Source organism: Empidonax traillii, unplaced genomic scaffold (assembly GCF_003031625.1).
Source record: "Empidonax traillii isolate 1590-97213 ecotype Southwest subspecies unplaced genomic scaffold, ASM303162v1 scaffold294:size1087701, whole genome shotgun sequence".
Classification (NCBI taxonomy): domain Eukaryota; kingdom Metazoa; phylum Chordata; class Aves; order Passeriformes; family Tyrannidae; genus Empidonax; species Empidonax traillii.
The window spans coordinates 847533-870300 of NW_020955487.1; the positions used below are offsets into that span (position 1 = coordinate 847533).

The window sequence follows — 22768 nt, forward strand, 5'->3', positions numbered from 1 at the left end:
TTGACCCGAGGAGGTCGCAATAATTACAGAGGGAAAGGGGTGTATGGAGTCAGTCATTAACCATCATCACACTGCAGAGCTCCAAGTGACTGGGAAAACACAGAATCACAGAATCAACCAGGTTGGAAGAGACCTCTGAGATCATCGAGTCCAACCCACGACCCAACACCATGAGGCACTGATGCCACACCCAGTCTCTTCTTAAACACCTCCAGGGACTCCACCCCCTCCCTGGGCCCCCCATTCCAGTGTCTGATCACTCTGTAAAGAATTCTTTCCCATGTCCAGCCTAAACCTCCCCTGGCACAGTTTAAGACCAAGCCCTCTTGTCCTACTGCCGGTGGCCTGGGAGAAGAGACTGATTGATGCCCACCTGGCTCCCTCCTCCTGTCAGGGAGTTGTAGAGAGTGATGAGGTCTCCCCTGAGCCTCCTCCTCTCCAGGCTAAACAACCACAGCTCCCTCAGCCTCTCCTCCTAGGTCTTGTGCTCTAGACCCTTCACCAGCTTTGTTGCCCTTCTTTGGACACTCTCCAGCACAGGGGCAGAATCCCTACCCTGGTCCTGCTGCCACACTGTTCCTGATAACAGGATGCAGGTTGGGAGCACATACTACTTTTCCTAGTAACTTTTTTCCCCTCATGAAGCACCTAAAACTGCTGCTGACCTCAGCACCTAATTAATAGGAGACGTCAGGCTCTTGGGGATATTTGGTGGAGATTGCTACTGCCCTCCCAAGCACATTTTAAATAAATCCCGTGTCCCCATGTCATTTTTCAGGTACGCTGTGACTCAGTGAGCTGTTTCCTGCTTGCAGGTTCCTACCTAGCACAGAGAAAGGATGTATTTAAACAATTCAAACAGTGGTTGGCTATCTTAAAGCCATTCTTTGTGTCTGTGTTGTTTCTTGAATGTTCTGATCAAAAATTACTGGATTATTCTGTGGGAATGGCAATGCTGGGCCGTCCCATTTCCCTCCCAGGGTGTCGGGTTCACTCTTGAGGACTGTAAGTGGCATTAGGATTTACAGGAATTGAGATTATTTCTGCATGCTTTCACCTGAGGAAAACCTAAGTACAGACCTGGCTAGAAATTTTTTATAGCTGAGATTTTAAAGGATGTTCAAGGGGAGTTTCACATCCCATTGAAAATCCATTCCGTCATGATATAAAATGCATGAATGCCCTAGTTGTATCAATAAAGACTAACGCAAGAAAGTAATTATCGCAACTGATAAGATGGTAACATAGGCCTCCAGAGGCATTAGTTTTCTTTGAATTTCCTTTGGTCACTCAGTAGACAGATTTCTTGCAATGTACCTTAAGTACCCAGTGCCAGAGTGGCTTTATTGTAATGTAAGCTTCACCATTATATATTAATTTTTCACAGTAGTTTAAATCAGAAGAAAAAGGTGTCTGGTATATTCTCTGCTGCAAAAAGCCAGCTTAGACTTCTTTTTAGCTTTACAGCATCAGCCCATCTGTTTTAGGTGAAAACTTGAGCAGTAATGTTAACCTCAAGTATGTTAACCTTTGGATGCCACAAGACATGATAGACAGGATCATTATTTTTATGGCACAGTTTTTTCCTGAGCAAAGATCCTAGGCAGTGAAGAAGGATAGAAAATCCCATTTGTGCCTCTCTGTCTCCAAACAAAATACAGTGTACAGTTTTTTGAAAGCCAAGGCAGGCTTGACACGCAACTACCCAACAAATGTAAATTGAAGGGAACCCAGATCATGAACCAAAACCATGAGGCTGATTGGTAAATGATGATTTATTCAGTCTTGCTGAATTTACTGGCATAAATACTGACTCCTCATAAACCAGAGTTCATCCTCCAATTTCAGCTGAAGAGAAGACTAATCTGGAGCATCTGAGGAGGTGGCAAACACCTACTACTCCCCTAAAACTTTCCCTAGCGATGTAAATGGAGGATTGAAGGTGGGAATATTTTTGTATCTCTCCTATCTCTCAATTTCATGAGAATATCTGAGTCAAAAGTCTTAGCTTATGTATAGTGCAAAGCTAATTGAGGAAGCTGTCCTCCATCAGCTATCACCTCCACACAGAATATGCAATATTTAGCAGTTCTGGTAATAGTTTCCAGGTAACTTATATTAAAAAAAAAAAAAAGAAAAAAAGTAGGACAAAACGTTGAAGCAGCCTCATATTTATACTTGATTAATTCAAAAGTCTTTAATGCAGTTTAAGATTTAGTATTTTTCCTAATTTCTGAGAAACTTAATTTTATTTTCTTGCTTGGTAGTATCATCAAGTTCACTATCATTGATGATATCTGCTAAGATTTTAAATGTGGAGAGAGTTAGTCTTTGCCAGGAGTAGTAAACCATTTGGAGAGATGACTGTATGTGTCATTTATACTAATTAACTCCCAATATTAGCTTCCACACCTGTAACAGCACCTATTGACCAATGCTGGATTTGTTTAGGCCACATGGGTGAAAAATGTGCAATTACATTTGTGGAAATATGTTCATTATACACAGACTCTGTGGAAATACATTCAGTAAATATGTACAGGATGGTTCTAATTCTGGTTAGCAGGTCCCCAAAATAGTCATCATCGCTCTTCTCGTTTTCTAGGGTCAAATCTTTGCTTCTTCAAAATCACTGGTAAATCTTCCACCTACTTTGGCAGAGCCAGTACTCTACTTTTAGTATTTCCTTTTAAGTTCTTTTCAGCACCTTCTTCTCTTTTGCTGGTTTCCTTTGGATCCCTGTTCTACTTTTGGTTTTGTTTAACTTTCAAACATCCAAACAATCTGCTATTTTTCCTTTTAATCTTTTTCTTTCCCCCTCACTTTGATTCTTTGGTTTCTACATATGCTTTGCTTTTTGCCACCTTATTTCATGTCTCCATTTCCTCCTGTATTTTTAGATTTGTTTGTTGTTTGTTTCTCATCTCCAGCTTAACTACTATTTTCCTCTGCTTACTCTGCTCTTTTTTCCTCTCTCCTAGCTGACATTTCCCTCTGTGCAATATCTTTCTACCTTCCCTTTCCTCTCTCTTACAAAACACAGCTCATCATTCTATGCCACTAATGTATAGCAGATCCTGAAATACTGTCATCTGAGACAGTTAAGTACTAAACAAAACATTACCAGGGTGGAGGAATCACTTACCCTGATTGACAACAAATCGTAACTTTTGTATTGTTGCCAGATTGCCGCTAACTCTGTATATTCCATCAACATCTAGACCTGAAAGAGAAACACATATTTCATTTTAGATCATAGAAGTATTTTTCTTTGTACGTCTGTCAGGCAGCCAGAAGCACCCTCACAAGTATGAAGGAGGGAAGCGGAGAGAACGACTGAAAAATAATCCACCTGACAACAACACTGAAGTGCCTCCTGCCTGATTACAGCAACAATGAGAAATAAAAGTGGTAGATTAACTTAAGTGAATACAAAACACCTAGCTATAATTATCTTGTAATTCTGTCAGCAGAATATGGTTCTGCAAAGGGGGGGTTTGAGTGTGACAGGAAAGGAAGAGGTAATTAGCTCTCGAGCTCGTCGAGAGGGGCTGTTTGGGACAGGCACGATGCTGTGCCAGCCCTGCTGAAACGTGGGGTGTCTGTATTAATAGTGCCAGGGAAACTTCTCTGTCTGGGGTCTGGGTTTTTCAGACATGAATTTCTGAGGCTGTGACCTTTCTGAAAATAAAGTGGTGAGGTGCCCACCCTGAAATCATGACGTGTGTGAGACTACACATAACTACAGTTTCTCCACTGTATCCCTCATAGTGGATCAGACAGGTTTGAAGATGAAATTAAATATCCCAAATAGCATATGCCCTGGAGTACATTTCTTCATTAATATAGGCCATTCTTTTCAAGGACAACCCGACAGTCTTGTTTCTCCCTGCATATCTACTCAAGGTTTATCTTCTAGGTGAAACTAGATGTCATACTCCCTTTTGTGACATATTATCTCCTACAGCAAGCTCTGCTGATATGAGTGTTTAAAATAGCACTTCCAGCCCCGGTTGCATAGCTGTAGCATTTCAAAGCACATGGGAACTGCTCTCCTTTTCCAGAAGAATTAGCTGTTGTGCAACAACGACCCAATCTGCACGCTCAAAAATCAAAACCACTAAACTGCACATTGTCATTTCACATTTAAAACTTGCAAATACATAAGAAGCCAGGAGAATCTACACAAACCAATTTTTTTTTTTTTTTTTTTTTAAGCTACTTATCCCTTGGAACACAAGTTTGAATCAGCTTTTGGCAAGCAGTTTCAGAGAAAGCCTTTCTCTTGGAAAAAGCTAACTTGTCAAACCCAAAAATTTTCAGGAAATATTTCCCAAGAATGTACCTAGGGGGAATATTTTACCAATTTGAGGTGGGGCAAAAAGGAAATCTGAGACCATAGGGAAGAGTGATAATAAGTCCAAAAGCCCAGTTGCAGTAACAGTTAAAGAAGAAGAAGAAGAAGCTGAGCTTCAAGTCCTTTTTGAGTCTTGCATCATGCCCTGGCACACAGGTGGTGTGTCCAGTGCACTCAACTGCTTGGAGATATTTCTCACTGATCTTAAACATTTAAAAGATATATTTTTCATTTTGATGAAGCCTGAAAACAACTAAAATATTTTGTTTGTTTGCGTGGTTTTTTTCCCTCTCTACATAATATAGTTCTCATTTTATGCCCATCCTGCTAGCAACATCCTGCTTTGGTTTGCATTAAATAATCTATTTTAAAAATTAATAATAATTCCCTTATCTGGTTATTAGTAATAATTTTGCACTGCTTATCTGAGTGTTTTATCAGTTTTCTTCCCTGCACCTGTGGACCTCCTACAACATGATTCATTTCAGGAAGATGTCCCCTTTGGTTACAGAGGGATTAAAAATAAAAGCTTATTTAAGAGAAATCAAAAAGGATTTGGTAATCAAGAAAACTTGGAAATTATCCATCTGTTGGATATATAACATATGAGCAAATGGAAATTACTAAAATGTTTAAGTAATGCAATTCTATCCTAAATCTGAAGAGTCTAATTCTGTTCTAGTGAGGGGAGAGTGAGGGAGAAAGAGTAATTCCCAGCATAGGATTGTGGGACTCTTGTGGTAGAGGATTAAGAATTATGTCATGTAAACTGAAGACTAAACCAGAAATTAAAAAGGAAAAATAAAGCAAAGTAAGAAAAAGACAAACTCCCAAACAGAATGTTAACTTTTGTTGGGATGTAACTCAATTCAATTCTTAACCTTACTGCATATATGGAAGTGAAAGCAATCCACGTTGCTTTGGGTGAAACAGTCTCACATTAAGGGCATCACTTTGGAACCTGCGTAAATCATCTAAATCAAGTAAGAATGAGAAGTTATGCTGTAAACTGGTGGATATTAAATCTTGCAACATGGAGTACACAAGTGCATTATTATTGTTAGGAGATTATTTTGGTTCAGAAATGAGGTCTGATCAGCGTTTCATTTGGGCACTATACAATATGGCAGAGGTAAAAAAAAAAAAAATCAAAAGAAAATATCCAAGAATATCAAGCCAATTATAGTGTTCACATGCCATCAACTTTCTACTCCAAGAACTTTGAAGGTTAAGCCAAACCAAACCAATGCCAGTTGGTGGATTTGGCCATCCTTTTCATGACCACGTTATCTTAGCTGGATTGTTAACAACTTATTTTGGAAATCCAATTAAGCATAAAGGAGAAAGAGAGAGAAAGAGAGAGAAAAATATATCTTTATATTTCTAATATACCGATTCTATGAACAATTTTCAAAGCAAATTCACTTTTAAGGGTACCTCTATCAACAATAAAACATCACTGCACTGCTGTCAGTGTTTCTTCACAGCAGGCTATAAATACTTAGGGAACAAGATGAAACAAAAGCCTTGCAGACTTTCCTATCTGGTTCTGGGGTTTAAGTATAGTGGTAAAGAACATTTCAGAAAAAAAAAAAATCTTCATTGTAATACAGTCAACTTTAGTTCACTATAGAGTGACCTTCTTGTGTTTTGTAGGGAGGTTTATCAGGGAAGGATCACTGGATTTTGCCCTAAAGGAGAACAAGTATTTTATTTGCTTTATATTCCAGCCTCCAACTCTGTTTCTGTTTGTTTTAATGAGGAACCTGAGAACAGGATGGACCCACAATTAGAAATTATAGGCAAAAGCACGATAATGCTTTCAGTGTTTCCACCCTATACTTTGTAATGGCATAAGAAATGTAGGAAAAGAACTTTCTCAAGAATACCTCAGTTCAGCTGCCAAACTAGAGCAAATTTTAATTATTTTATCTCAAAAATTAAACAGGTACTCCTGATTAGAAAGTTGAAAAGGAACAGGACTCAGTCTTGGTTGAGTTTCATGAGCAATAATGGATGTTATGAGCCCTCTGCACTGCACAGAAGACGGTAGAAGAACATTTATTTAAAACATTTCTTACACTCTTATTTCTACCCAAAATGGCAGTAACCATAAATGCAGGTCAGTGTCAGATCCAGCAGCAATTTGAGCTGGAACCAGGTGTTGCAGAGAAATATTAAAAACACAGGAGAAAATTACAGTTTAGGTGATATATTTATTGAAAGATATGTTTTAAAATATTAGATTTTGATATTGGCTGAAGTTGTCCTGGTTATTTATGAACTGTTGGGAATTAAGCATTCTCACCAATTCTTTTCTCTCACATAGAACAAACCCCTCTCCCAAATCACATTTATTCTGTCTAATCTTAATCCATATTTGACAATATCTTCAAATTGAATATAAAAAAAGAAATTCTTTATGTGTGGGGAGAGAGGGGATGGTGGTATACAGAAATTTCTCTGTTTTTATAACAAGGTTTGGGATTTCAAACATACCATTTTAAACAGTACTAGGTAACTTCCTGCTCTGAAACCCACGGAACTTTCACAATTAATGTATCCTGAAATAGGTGTGGTCCCCAGGCCTGTTTTGTAAGAGAAACCATCGTGCTGGATTCAACAACAAAGTGAAGTACAAACTTGAGGAAAGGCATTCTTTAGTTAGTCCTTTCATTTAAAATCAGTTATGTTCAGGGCAAAACTATTGTATTTCAAAGGAGCCTATTATGCCTTCCCATAAACAGAAAGATCATACGTTTTAAAACTAAAGTATCATTATGTAATCAAGCTGTTGTATTATAAACTATTTTGTGGGCTCAGATGCCCAGGGCTATCTTTACAAATATTTAAGAGGTCATTATCAGGGTATGTTCTCCCTAAAACTATAATTCTTTCCTGGTGTTTTCATATACATCTTACCATAAATATCTGATTTATAAACAATTTTTTTTTTTTTTAAGGTTTACTAAGGGCACAAAAGTGAGGCAAGAAGCCGTTCAAAGAAGCAGAAGGGAGTGAATGCAGCAAATATACCCATGTCAAGATCATGTTATGAGAAAAACAAAAAACAATGTGCAACAAAAGTAACAAATTTGCAAAAGGATAAGTTTTTGTATGCCAAGAGCAGGAATATCATAAAGAGTAGCAAAGAATAAACTTGTCCTGTTAAAATTTGATATTAAAAATACTGTGTCTGTGTCGGGTGATAAAATATACCCAGAGATTTTCAGGTGAATGTGGATGCGAAAATAACATTTTTGTCTGATGCCATGGAAATCAGAGGTGAAGATGATGAGAACAATGAAGCAAATTTGAGTTACAGCACCGACAGTGCTGCTGACATCTCTGTCCTGCTTTTTGGTGTGGCAATGGGTGGGGTTGAAAATGCCCTAAAGCTCCCAGAGCGGTGCCAGAGGCCAACACCGGGATTGGCTCTGCTCTGCTGGAACAAAACTGCTGCTTTGGTTGCCAGAACTACCCCTTCTTGTACTCCTCCCAGCAAAGGATCACATTTTAAGGCTTAAAAGAACATCCCAGCAAGCATCTGATATCCTTGACCAGGGAAGGTACTTTGCTACCAGGGAAGTGGGTGCAATGCAAATGTCATGTTAAATAGTTCTAACAGACAGAGGATAAACAAACTTGGGAGACCAAACAGGGCATGATACTGGAAGTCAATCTGAAGGACAAAACCATAATCACTGATGTAAAAAGATCTGTTTTCACTGGTGCCCATGATATGCTTGTGTCTCTTATTTGCAAATAAAATAAAGAGAAATATTGGTAAGCGACTAAGCTGAAGAGCTGTTCTGATATGGTAAAAGCAGTAGGAGGGATGCTCTTGGAGGCTGGCTAGACTGACCTCAGACAGCCTACCTAAATTATTAATTCAGGACACTCTGAACAAATAATTCATAGCAAAATATCATTAATCCCAACCATCACAGTCTCATGGAAATCAGGCCTTTGTCTAGAAAAATAGTTTCATTTTTTGATAGGGATTTGTCTAAAAAACTTGTTGCATTTTCTTGATAGGACTAAATTTTTGACAGGTCTGGTTGATGAAGGCAATAGTGTTGAAATAGTATATTTGGCCTTCTGTGTGGCTTTTGTCTTAGCACCACATGACATTTGGATTAAAGCACTTGCATTTTATAGAATTAACTGGGCATATATTACATGGATTAAAAACTGGCCCAATGACAGATCTCAAAATGTGGTAGTTAATGGGAGATATCAGTTAGCAAGGTCATAACTGGCTCTTGAGACTGGAGCTCTCCAGTCCAGTGCCACCGAATACCTCTATCAGAGATGGACAACGAGAAAAAAAAATTCTCTTGGCAAAATATGCAGATGACACAAAGACCAGAGAGATATTAATGGATGAGAAGGACAGGTAAAGTTACAGGAGAGCTGAACTACTGCCTTAAATGGCCTCAGTTTGGCAAAACAAGGTTTTGTATGGAGAAACACGGGGTACGTGGTGTACTCTGGATGTGGGATACAAAGGACTTGAGGTTTACTTTAAATAAATAGCTGAACATAATCTCTGAGCTCAGTGCTACAACAAAGAGGACTAACATGATCTCTTGGATTATAAAAGAGTATCAAAGAAACAGGGAAGAGATTGAACTTCTTCATGGGCTACAAATAGGATTTCTAGTAGAGCACAGCACTCGGTTGCAAAGCAAGTAACGTGAAGCATTATATATGATTGCTTCATAGTAAAGAGAGGATGGAGAAATTTCCTCTCCATCAGCACATTTCATGTGATTTGAAGACTCCCAACCAGCACTGCCCAGCTGAAGGACCTGTGACAGACAAGCCTGAAATGCAAGGTATCATGAACAAGATTTTCTTTATTCTATGATCAGTAGAAATCCAACACTGCTTTAGAATTTAGTAAAGGCAGAGACAGAGGGGAAAAGAAAGGAGACTTAAAATTGTGCTGGTTCTTAACAGGCTACGAAATGGCTCTGTTGGAGGTGTCTGACATGAGGTTTGGTGAATCTCTTTAGGAAATTAGCTAACAAGAAATAATTCTATGTTTGACTGCAATAATATCAAGAAGATGAGGGGCATTCCTACATAAAAAGAGAATCTCATTTTTTCTTGCAGTAATAACTCCAAGATGCAATGAAAGGAGAAAAGCTTGACTAAGATCTTATTGTTTTCAAGACCCTGTAGAAACTGTTTAATGGAAGCAATTACAACACTGAATATGAGCATTACATCCTGAGAATAAGTAACAAGTGAATATGATGGATGATACACTTTATTTTGTTTCACATCACTTGATGGTAGAATTTCTACTTAGATATTTATATACAAATAAATAAGGGCAGCGACAGTACAAAGCAAGTGTAATTTAAATGAGCACACAGTTCACTGCTACGCGGGGCTGCTGTTTAATGCCCAAATCAAGCTTGCTATGCCTTCCTCTTCTTCTCTATTGTGCTGTGCTTTGACATTCAAGAAGTTTATGGTTTAAAAGCCCCAGGAACTACAAGACTGACTCAGAAGGCTGCCTGTAACAAGAAGCAAAACTAAGCTTTGAAACTATTTGTTTTGAATGAATGCAGCGTGCTCACTGTAATTTTGCTGTTACCTCCAATATATACTTTTGCCATTCTGCTGGTCCCACTTCTTGCAGCTAAACAAAGTGACCTCATTGCTTTCCACTGTATTTTCTTTTAAACATTGGCTGGGATGATTGAGATTCAGGAATGTGGGAAAATGGATTCCCAAGCCACGTCCATCCCCTTTAATTCTGAGCTGTAATTTTTGGCTTGGCTTGAATCACAGTCATCACATTTCAGTCTGAATCTCTCTGTAAAGTGATCTTTCTTAAACATTTCTTTCACTCATCATGGGATCAGAAACAAAGCCATTCTAGTCTTTCAGCGAAACACTTACAAACGTCTTTTTACAGCGACTCACAAGAGCTGAATTTCCTTTAAAAATGTTTGAAAAAGAGGAGGTTTTCATTGCCTGATTGTCCTCTTTGTGAATCTTGTCATCTGTATGCCATGAGCTACAGCTATTTTAATCTGTTTTTGTTTGCAATCCATTTGGTGTCCGCCCAAGAAAATGCAGGTGATTCTAATTAACTTACTGCTGAAGATGTGGAAAAATCTCAATTGTGCGACAGAGAATTATACACTTAAAACCTTCCCTCTATTATTTATAACAGCTTATTAATGAAAATGATTACATGAATACATTTACCACCTGATTCATCTTTGTTCACTTTTAAAATCAACAAGGTTTATGCTAAAGGAGAAAAAAATCCCTACCGAATACAGACTCAAGTACACACACCCCCAACAGCTTGCTGGTTTAAAAGGAATGGCAGTTTAAAAGGAAATAACATTGTCATCCTTCATGCAACACAGTATAATATCTGAAATTACCAAATGTTTGAAAGTAGCCATTCTCTCTCTGTACCACATAAGTATTTAATTTTGGGAATGTTTATTTATTTTTTGTATGCTTGTTTGTTTTCTCTTGTAATATCTCCTTCACCACTTCTCTCTCATCTGCTGCAGTTACTGCTTCTCACACACAGGTTAGAAGGTCCATTCTGGCTGATCCTTAATTCATCTGAAATAAAATAAGATTTCTCTGGTTCTCTGCTACTTTATGAGGTGCATTTTTTTTATGCTTAACCAAGACTAATCAGGGGTGGTGAGACGCTGGAATTGATTGCCCAGAGAATTAGTGGATGCTCCATCCCTGGAAGTGTTCAAGGCCAGCTTGGACCAGGCTTGGAGCAACCTGGTCTACTGGAAGGTGTCCTGCCCATGGGAGGGAGGGGTTGGAACAAGATGATCTGTAAGCTGTTTTCCAGCCCAAACCATTCTGTGATTTTATAAGAGGTCTATTGGGACTATTGAGAATCTTTGAAAGCTGAATGGTCCTTCACCAGGAAATCTCTTGGGACATAAACACCTTCAAGCCTCCATAGATCTGCAGATTCCAATTCTTTCCTCCCTGGTGTTGGGGTCAGAAGACACTGTGTTCATTGATAGGAGCGATTTGAGTCTCTTGTAGGAAAATCGGTGGATGTTACCTGCACTATTTTCTGCCAGGTACAGCTACCAACAGGCTGTTTACCACCTTCTATTTCTATTATTCCCTGCCACACAATAGATGCTCTGATAGTCTAATTTGAATGTGATGACAATGTGGATAATACAGTTTATTTTTGGGGAGGATGAAAGCCTGAATAAAGGTTATCGTTTTAGGAGAAGCTGACGATGGAAAAACTCACCCACTGTGTGACATGATCAGAACAGCTGGGGAAGTAATGTGGGGGGTGGGAGAGAAGAGAGCCAAGGTATTTTGTATGTTCAAGAAATATATACAACACTGCCATTTCTTATATCCCAGCTGTGCCTGTTAACTTCTGGAAACATGTAGAGCTCAGCAATAAAGCATACTTGACTGATATTTACTGCAACGTGCATTATAAGACATTTTCTGTCACACATTACGTTATGAAAGAGTTAAGTAACACGAAAAATACAGGCTCGAGATTATATCTGTCATGGATGAAAATACTACATTTATGCCTCATTGTAATCCATTCATTGGTTTATGGACCCCGAGCCCTCCAGGGAGTGTCACAACTCCACATGATACTGCTGAGAGCTGTATTTTGCTTTTGGATTTCTGACTTAGCTGAGAGAAGTTTAAAAACACACGTAGCCTGACAACTCCCTATTGGCTATACAACCGAGGAGGGTCAAGAGCATAAACCATTCCAGCAAAAGCCAGCTGCAACTTAGGCTCACTGCGAAGATCTGCCTGTTACAGACAGTAGCAGACAAGAAATTTATGCATTTTGCTAAATCCTCCCACTTTGGTTGAACTGTGCTTCATTTGGGGATCCATCATCACCAACACCACGCCTGTGGTTTTTTGAGCAACATCAGAACACTAAAGGAAATTGCACTTTGGGGGGTCCAGCTCTCCTGGTAGGACTCTATAGGACTTCCAGTCAGGTCCACTGACACCAATGGGAACTGTGGTTAAAAGCTAAGGGGTGGATACAATTCTGCAAACATCCCTTGTTCCCAATGCTGAGTTTAAAGACAATTTAGTGCACAGTGGGGACAAATCTTTCCCTGTCTGTCACAACAGTGAGACATTAAATTAGACCTCAGCGATGTCACCTCCCCATCCTGATTAGTACTGCTGCTTCTTGGACTTTGAACAGTTGGAAGTGGAAGAACTGTACATGTGGGCAAACATAATCTTCAGCCAAAATGGGTAAGGAGTTTGCATTTTCTGGACTGCAGCACCTTTGGTTGCCAAAGAGGTAGATTTATTTATTTATTTATTTATTTTAATGATAGCTATCGGGATAGAAAATTTAAGATATAGAATAGGGACATATAAGATAGAAATGGAAAGCCGTGGGACTCTTTCTTCCATACTTTTTTTGGTTTTAGATATAGCTGAGCAGTCCAGATAGGCCCAACACTCTTCTCTATGAGAGATCCATTACTTTCTACCCTGACACTTTCTGCTCTGCTCATCTTAAATGTCTCAAGGTTGTCTCCTGGAAGAGGTCCCACCTGACCACCTGTGGGGACGTCCTCCAGCTGCTAAGCATCTCTGGGGAGGGATGTCAGCACAGAGTTTAACTGTTATAATTCAACAATGGCTAAAGAAATATCAGCAAGGCACTTGATAGTACATGTTTTGTTGCATAACACAGAAGGCTGGATCTGTGTCTTGCAGTTAGAAATTAGACCAGCTCTATTCTGGGTTTCTAATAGAGGAATGTTCAGAACCCTGCTCTAAAAACAGAGTTGGGGCTCTGATGTGGGGCTGGCAACGGTCTTTGCTTACTCGTATTGCACTGTAGGCATCTATCTTTGCATTTGCTTTTTATCTTCAAGTGGGAGAAAACATTTGAAAATTAGATTCTTTAGCCTAAGGCACACTATCAGACACCTTTGGGTGTTACAGTCCACGGCTGTGTGGAAAACCCAGGGGCTCTCTTGGGAGATAAGTCCAACATAGCTATCTAACACCAACTTACTGGATTCTTAGCATTGCATCTCTGCCTAACATAAAAATGGGACAATACAAAGGTGTGTGTGTGTATGTGCATACATAGATAATTTCCCTCTAGTAGTATTTTTCCCAGCGTACGTTGCACACATTTAAAACCACAGTAATGATGAAAACCATAGGATTCCACTGAATGCTCTTACACATTCTCTTGTGTGATAAATCTCCGGTCTAATAAGTGAGTAAAATTCTCTTGTTTTTGCAAAATTCATATTTGTTGTTATGAAACAGTGACATTAAGCAGTACTATGTGAAACAACAGAGACATTAATTTTAATAGGACACAAAACTATTGTGCTTACATATTTTTCCACTTTATTTTGCCATCTTAGCTGCAGGAATCTGCAGTTCTATTTTTCTTTTTCCTGTCATTTCCGCTATGTTTTCTTTCCCCAAACAGGTTGAGGTAACTTAAAAGCTTTTTTTTTTTTTTGCCTCCATTTATTTTGGGCAAAATCTGAACTATCACTAAAGAAACATTCAGCAAATGGTGCAGTCAAGGTATCTACAGAAACCATAAAAATCCTGAATTGGATTTCAGAGTAATAAGTACTAAAAGTTAGGAGACTAGTGCATCCCTCATTGCTCTGACAGGAGCAATTGCTTAGTTTTCATGCCATGGTTTGACATGTATACCATGATATGCTACACTAAAATAGCACAAAACTTGCATGTGAATTGCTCTGGGACTCCCCAAAAGAGGTTGTTTAAGTATAGTCTGAAAAGGAACAAATTGCTTTCTACTTTGAAATATGCAAAAAAAAAAAAATCTCAATGAAATACAAGTAACAGAACTGAAACATAACTGAGACATGCAAGAAATGCATAATAACATTTTCTCATAAGAAAAACCCTGGTTGCTGGCAATAGAATGCACTGGATATCTGTTAGCTGAATTTTGGCTGGAGTAAATGCATAAATATGAGTATCATTTGATATTTTCATGGCAGATAATTATTTTAAGATTTGAAGCTAGGGGAAGAATTTTGATTTGAATCATTGTCTTTGTATCTTAATGCTGACTGTGACATGGAATGATGTAAGGAAGGTAGGAATCCAATCTCATCCCTTTTACTAGGGTTCACATAGACCCTCTGGTATTTCTGAAGGCTTGGAAAGACAAAGTTGGCATACAGGGTTTTCCATATCTAATTTCCTTCTTTGGTGAAAATTCCCATAACTATTAATAACATTCACTATAGAGACATCCAAGACACTTGCAAAGTTTCTAACAGAAACTTATTGAAAGCTTTGTGTTTTTGACGTATGATGTATCAGAATACAACTTTGCAACCGAAATACAGATAATAAAAGACACTATTGGGAACCATTTCTAGTGTGCAAATTCAGATACTTTTCAAACATCCATATATTGTGAGGGTTTGAAAATTTAAAAAAAGATATTGTGATGGTAGAAGTGCTCCCGTGCACAAAGCTCTGTCACTGGGTCAGTGCTGGTGATGACCAGAGATCAACCACTGCTGTGAGGACAGTGCTGCAGGTCACGGATCAGGGCATTAAATAAAGTGTTTTGTGAACTCCTGTGGTTTAGTGGTAAGGGAGGAAACCCTGCCTGCTTAAAGAGCACCCTTCCAGCACCTTCCACCTTCCTGTTTGGGTTCAAGTCTGGCTTGCAGTTTATTTGGGCTGGAGAATTTGAATGATTTTGTTTTCAGTGGTCAGAGGAGATGCTCAGCTTGCTCAAAGTTAAGTTTATAGTCCAAGTGAAAGCAGTTTTCAGTGGAGGAGGATGTATCTTATCTTCCTACTAAGGTTTATTAAAAATATGTAGCACCTGATAATTTAACACCAAATGAGTGACTGCTAAATTTCCCCCTCTCTTTGTCTCCCTGTCTCACACACACAAACACAGGAATGCCTCTCTCCTGCCAAACTATGTGCCAAGATTTTGTTCACTTTAATCTCAATCATATGAGTTAGAGAACCATGAAACAAAGTTTCTACCAAGTATGCTGACAGATTTTTTACTTCTAGTGGCTCCACAGGGCATCACTACAAGTACGCTCAGGAACTTTTCTTATTAAAGATTTCTGAGCTGATCCGTTTTCCATTTAAGCCGACATGAGCAGTATCACCATGAGGAACTCAACACTTGCTAACTGATACCATACACTCATCAAAATTATTTCATTTCTAAGCAAACAAAAAGCTGTGGTACCTCCAACACCATTGTGTGGTTGCTGCTGGCACGGGAAAGCCGGTTGGTGGCAGCTACTTTGGCGTGTTACGTCACGTAACACCATGTCAGCTCAGGGCTGACAAATCAGAACATATGGTTTGAAATGTGGGGGGGAGTTATTTCCTGGGGAGGTGGTGAAAAGGGGCATGGAATAGCCTCCTTCTGACTTTTGGGGACTTCCTTATCTTCTGAGTGAATGCATCTCAGAGAAGACCCATCACCTTACCCTTGGTTTGGGGGGCTCCATGGTGATTTTAAGAACCACAGGATCACCTGTAAACGACCCATAATCTGGGCAACTGAACAAGTTCCTGTTCTTTGTTTTAAAACAAACCCTGAGAGAAAATTTGGGTATTTACATTTTTTTTTTTTTCAAACGTATAAAGCCAAAGGCCCTAAAACAACAGAACACTGAACCATTTCCTTAGCTGTAAGAAACAACTGCTGACCACAGAAAAGATCTATTCAGGTCCTTAAAGAGAAGTCTCCATCTGTCTTGATGAAAAGAGGCTTGTCTCAATAAATGAGGAATTATAGGAAGAAATAACCTATATGCATCACAAAGCAGAATAAGCATGAGAAAGCAGTTTCTGATAGCAATATCTGTTTGTTATGAGTTTTCTCACGAAATTTCAGTTATTTAAAATGCATCACCTCTGACACCATAAAAAAAGTGCATAAAGGAATCATGAGGAGAGAGTTGGATCAGGCTGGCTGGAGCAGCTCAGGATCCAAGAGGTATGGTTCTGTTGTGTTATGAAACCAAGTGCTCACATTTTGCTCTCATTTACATGTATGCCATTCCTCCCAAACCAGGGAGCATTGTTTGAGTAAAAAGATAAAAAAGAAGTCGGTTTGCTATATAATTACATCCATGATCCATGTGGATCCTGATTATAATAAAACAATCTTGCTGAGTGAATATACAACTGGAGACCTTTGAAAGACTTGTTAGTTCCTTGGGGCTTTATCACACAATTTAGGGACAATTCTGTTACTAGATTGCAAACAAAATCAGTTTCATAATTTCAGAGGGGTGAAACAAGCTAAAAATTCTTCTCTTAAAGAAGGGAAAGCCTTAACATAAAGCCTCCTATTTATGCTGCCCTCCTCCTTTGCCCTCTGCCTTCCTCCTGTTGGTACAATCTCTCTCACTTAGGTATCAATCCCATTAGACTGTGGTATTATATGGTTAAACATTGATGTAACACAAGCTGCTACAGCAAATAATTGAAGTAATAAAATACAACTGCAGTTATTTGCTCTCTTGAATTGCAGGCAGAAAAAAAAAGGAGACTTTTTTTTTTTTTTTTAAACTGACCCCACAGTGTTCCATGCAGGCAGCAAAACTTCTTTTTTAGTGTGTTTTCTTTCCTTGCTGTGAAACTTTTTAAAAAAAATTGTAGTGCCGTTGTAGTAACTTGTTGTTTTTTCCCACAGGAAAAGCGATCAGCTTGCATTGTGGAATTATGCCTTCATAATTTTATTTTAAAAACATAACTTTATATTTAAGCAATGGAGATATTGAAAGAATCTGAAGGTACACCTTTTTTTTTTTTTTTTTTTTTCCTTTAGAGAAACTTGATGGACTTAGTGTGTTTGTGTGTGTATTTGTGTGTGTGTGAGAGTGAACAACTCCTCCAGGCTAAGACTCATTTTGTCAAGTGTTAGCCCAAAGTGTTCTATTAATGGCTGAACTGTAAAGTCTGACTAAATGGGGTTTGCAGTGGAAATCCTGCCAGCTCCTTGCCTGTGGTGGCATGTTGTGCTGTACCAGGGCACAAAGCCTCACAGCCTTGGCTTATTCAGGAGGAAAAGAGAGGAGTTTTGTCTCTGTCTTTTTACCTTTTTCATGGCTAGGAGGTGGATGCCCTCATGTGTGAGCTTCCCTGAATCTGCCTCTGACCAGGGGGTATGTCAGGACCTTCATTCTCTCTTTGGCACAAAGCAAGCAACACACACAGTGAGCTGGCTTTAAATTTCTCTAGACTTTTTTGTTTCAGCGCGTACAAGTGTCAACTGCTTGATTTACAAAGTGTATTAACATTATTTTAATATCTAGAAAACATTGTTTGATTCTTTTTTATTTCGTAGGTTAAGTGGTTTGTTTTATTTATTAAGCCTATTGAACAAGATTTTATGGAAAATTCAGAAGACAAAATGCCCTGTTTCCCTCTACATGTTCACGAGTAGATATATTATACAATGCTAGAAAAAGGCAAAAGGCCAAACTCATCTCTGGTGTAATTCCAGTAAAAGCAATAAAATTACACAAGGCATGAATTTGGCCCAGGCATTGTAAATGTTACTCTGGTGCACACTGAGTGTCTGCTTGTTGTTACTGGCACGGCTTAAAATACAAATCCCCCCCCCCTTTTTTTTTTTTTTTTTAAAGAAATGGATACATTTCTCTGGAACAGATTAATCAATGAACCAGGTATCAGGTAACTATGACAAAGACAACAACTGCTTCAAATGCCTGCCTGTTTTATGGCTTTTTCTTCTTCTAGCTAACTTAGAGTCTCTGTTTTCCGATTTTTAAATAATTATATATTTATTCTCTTTTGTGTCTTGTCATTGCAAGGCTTTTATTCCTTTTTCTTTTCAGTTGGATTTTTTTTTTTTTTTTGCTGTTGTCTCCTTTTCTCTAATTTGTCTTGTATGCCCTTCCGTGATGTTTCCTGTTGACACTTCTTGATATTTTTTCTAACTCAGAATGTGGCTTTTTAGCAGACACAGAGGCCCCAGAGTGAATACCCTTCAGAGCCAACTCTGACTTGGACCTTGCACAACACTATTAACTGGCTCTTACTCTAAGAAAGGTGGCTATAGCGGGATTGCCTGAGCCTGAAGACAGAAATGGTTGAGGAAAGCTTGCCAACATGTTCGCACTAAATTCAACCACTCTTGATTTCTACTCAAAAGAAGAATTTAAAAAAAAAAAAAAAAAAAAAAAAAAAAAAAAAAAAAAAAAAAAAAAAAAAAAAAAAAAAAAAAAAAAAAAAAAAAAAAGGAAGCACCAAACATTTTAAATCACAAACTTTTTTCAAGGGCTTTTCTCAGAACTTTGTTGTTTTATATTGCATTCAACTGTACGTTTGAGTTTATGCTCGTTGGCCACTTTAAAGTAAACACAGTTCAATGCCCTCAGAAACAGATTTCTTCAGCCCATTAGAATTCCCTGAAAAAGGCTTTATCTGCTGAACTGCTGGATATTTTTGTGTGTGTGTAATTTTTTTTTTCTATCAGCAGTTTGTTTGTTTCCCCCCCTTTTTTTTTTTTCTTTTCTTTTACATTCAGTGCATATAAAAGTTGGGAGCAGAAGCCTCCTTGGAACACGACAGAATCATAAAAGACTTCAGGAATCTCATCACAAGCTAAACAGTACAAATTACACATTCTTCATGGAAGTATTAGCTTTTAGTGCGTGCCTGGATCCAAGCATAATAGATTATCCCAAAGTGGGAAAGAATGAACAGTACAAAATTAGCAGAACTGGGAGCTCAGATCATTTGGTGGAGCAACATGATCTCTGTACTTTCAGGGTACTGAATTCTAAAGCCACTGGAAACAGTATGTAAAATTATATCAGAGTAAGCAAGGAAGCATGTGTAGGCCTGGGAGAATCAAAAAAGAGCTTGGAAAATACTCTTCCAGAGGAAAATAAGTACTGGAGATCAGTGAATGAGCTTGTAGGAAATAAGCTGCTATTCATGAAGAATTTCTTGCTTTGAGGACAGAAAGATGTGACAGAGGGAAAACATAAGTAAAATACATTTCAGCGGTCGTTCAGGGGCCAAGTGCTGCTGGAGAATAATCCTGCACTCAGACAGAAATATAAAATGGCACAGGGTAGGTTGGTCTCCTGAGGTTTCCCTTCTTCTCAAGGAAGCCCTGCCAGAACAAACCCTTTGTGCCACCAGCTGATGGGTTTGGTCTAACCGTGCTGGGAAGTAGCCCAGGAACACTGTGCATTTACTGGGAGCCCCAGGATGGTGGTGAACACACTCTGGCAGAACTACCCTCTACTTTCCTGCCTCCTCCCTCAGGTCCTCAGGCATGGGAATGAATTATTTTTGAGAACCAAATAGATAAAAATTGCTTAAGTTAAATGCAGCCCTGAGGAGCGTGTTACTGAACACAGATGGGATATGGGTGAGAACTACCATGCAGATAGGGATGGAGGTAGGTGGTGGAGTCACCATCCCTGGAGGGATTTAAAAGCTGTGCAGATGTGGCACTTGGGGGATATTGTTTAATGGTGGGCTTGGCAGTGCTGAGCTAATGGTTGGACTCAATGATCTTGGAGGTCTTTCCCCACCAAAACCATTCTGTAAGCTTTGAGGGGTTTTATACAGTGGTTATTAATCCATACCTTGGCTGAACATTCTGCCATCCTCACTATTTTATAATCCACTGACTACACCATACCAAAGGCAACGATCCCAGCATGGGAGTCATCAGCTTTAGGAGGTGTTTGGGATTGTTTTCTTTTAAAATTTTTTCTACAGTGTTTTCCTCCATTAGAAAATGATATTGCATTATACTGTGTTAAAAACTCATTTTTTTTCCTAGCCATATAAATATATTCACAATACTTTATATTTCTTAAAACTCATTTCCTCTTTGCTTAACTCCCTGAGATAAGTGAACTTTCCTCTGTGTAAACACTCTAACAGAATACTGACTACCTTTTAAGCGATATATGATTTAGAAGGTAATGAAATATCACTTTCTTTTTTTTTTTTTTTTTATAAATAGGTTTTAAAGTGCTTTTAGCTTCACTTTAGCCTTTAGATTAAGAGATAAAACTGATGAAAGGGACACAACCTTCTGTCACAGGGCAGCATGGCATTTGGGAGGTGAGGTAGTTTAAAATACCATTTTTATCTTCATTTCTCTCCATTGGGATGACTGTATTTCTTTACTAAGTCCCATAAGGTACTTTATCTTTGCCCATAAAGGCATTTTCTTCCTTAAACACTGAATATTCTGCAGTATGAGACTGAGTGTCTGCATGTCTGCAATGATCTTATGCACAATCAAAGCACAGCTAAGGACATTAAATTAATTAAAGACAAACTGAGTATTGGTTTTAGGTGCTTTGGGGTGTCAAAATTTTGAAGCCTATGAGAAACCTGAATTTTTGAGAGCAAGCACTTAAAAATTCTTGCAAAACTATGTCTTCTAAAAATTACACACCCAGCCTTTAAGTGCCTGAAGGTCCCTTCTGAAGTCTCACTGGTCCTACCCCAGCAGATCAATCCCCCCCCCAGGCCAAAAACCCACACTCAGGAGTTTTTTTTTGTCATTGTTCTTATTTAACATGATTTGTTCGCTGAGGCTCAGAGCAATGAAACCCAGTAAATAATACATTGGACAAACAGAGAAGATAACAAAAGGAAATAGTTAAGGTACTATAATAATTTTAGCCATTCTTTTTTCAGGTCACTATAATCTGCCCAAAGATAACTAATTGTTCAAAGTAAACATTCCACTCTGACCACAAAAGGAATCCATTACACAAACATATAATTCACAGTCATTTTTAGTGGGTTGTAAACAGTTTGGAATGAGCATAAAATGGGACAAAAATCAAAGTGAGCATTTAGAAATGAAAAAGTGTTTGCTACAAAAGGTCAGTCCCTTTACTTGGCAAACTATGTAGAAAAGCCTGGGAAAATGTTGAACACACAAGCAGTAAGGGAATTTTAAAGCCAACAACCTCCCTGTTTCTTTAAACAGACATCGGAACCTATAACTGGATCCTGTCAAACAAACGACAGCAAAAAAACATAACAGCTGCTAAGAAGTAAAGTTGAAAGATAAAGTTTTCTAAGCTAAGAACCTTCTCAGAAGTGGACTAAAGGTCTTTCTTAAATCTTTAAGCAAGGTTATGGATCCCAGGGTGGCTTTTAGGCATTGAATCAAATATGTAATTTTGTGTATCGTTCCTGTCAGAGCATCCTGTGCTCCAAGAAAAGCAACAGAAAACAGTATCTGCAACGTCCAGCTCTGAGTGGGAACGGTACCTGAAATCACCAGCTTTGCCAGCCGCAGTGTCATTTTTCAAGTCATTTAGGCTGATTCGAGAGCACTAACTTGGATTTGGGAATGGAGGGGAGAAAATGAAGGATGTTTCAAAAGAGAGATGAAAGTTAAATTATATGTCCCTGGAGCATTAGGAGTGTATTTCTTTACAAATCCTAAGCCACACTGGATACCCTCGATACGTTTAGGATACGGACTGCTCGGGGTGTTCATTTACTCTGTCATTAGACACACAGACAAATGATCTTCCCTGGAAAAGAGTTTAGTATCAGACTGTTTTCACACGATAAAACACTACTATGAGAAGTTCTGGATGGCATGTTGTTTAGGTACAACACAGACTGATATTTTTATTTTTTTTTAATGCGTTCTACTCATGCCTTTCTCATATTTAAAAAAAAAAAAAAGGAAAAAAAAAAGACAGCCAAGAGTTTTAAAGGGTCATGGATAACAAAATAAATAGGTGACTCCAGAAATGACTGGAAATAATATCTGGCCTAGAAACACCAAAAAGTCCTGCAATGGGCCCCACCCTTGGCAGGAGTGCTCAGCATGTGAGTTATAGTGCACTGGGAGGATTGTCCCAGGCTTTCCTCTCTGCACTGCCCAGCTCAGGGTTGGTGCTACCTGTCAGATGCTTCCCAGGGAGAAGAAAAAGCAGATTGAATACAGAATGAAATACAGGACTATAGACTGAAAAAGGCAGGTTAACAGCCTGAGGTCTATCCAAGGTAAGTAAGGATGGAAAATAAAAAGAAGACACTGAAAAATCAAGGAATATGCTGTTCCAGGAAAAACTTTTCCTTGAACTCCCTGAGAAAGTAGAAAATGAAGAAATGCTGGAGAATATTGAGTATCCACTGTATTACTTCAGTCTGATTGCTGCATGGTACAAAATAATTCTCTTGTCCTCACCAGGTTACACCACAGACAGGGGAGATTTTTCTATATTGGATATTGCATGAGACACGAAGGCTACAGCACTCTTGGCCCAGTTACTGTTGACTACAGTGACACAGGTCTGGACAGCTCAATAACTGCGACTAGAAGTTCATAAAAAATTATGAATGAAT

At 38.6% G+C, this 22768-nt stretch overlaps 1 protein-coding gene across 1 annotated transcript in view; it reads right to left on the reverse strand.

Annotated features, from left to right (window-relative positions):
• Positions 1 to 22768, reverse strand: part of ARHGAP15 (Rho GTPase activating protein 15) — a 332236-nt gene that overhangs the window by 103926 nt on the left and 205542 nt on the right. Inside the window, exon 11 of the mRNA XM_027890674.1 lies at positions 3146 to 3223. Within this exon, the coding sequence (XP_027746475.1) occupies positions 3146 to 3223 (78 nt within the window). The remainder of the gene's footprint in view (positions 1 to 3145; positions 3224 to 22768) is intronic.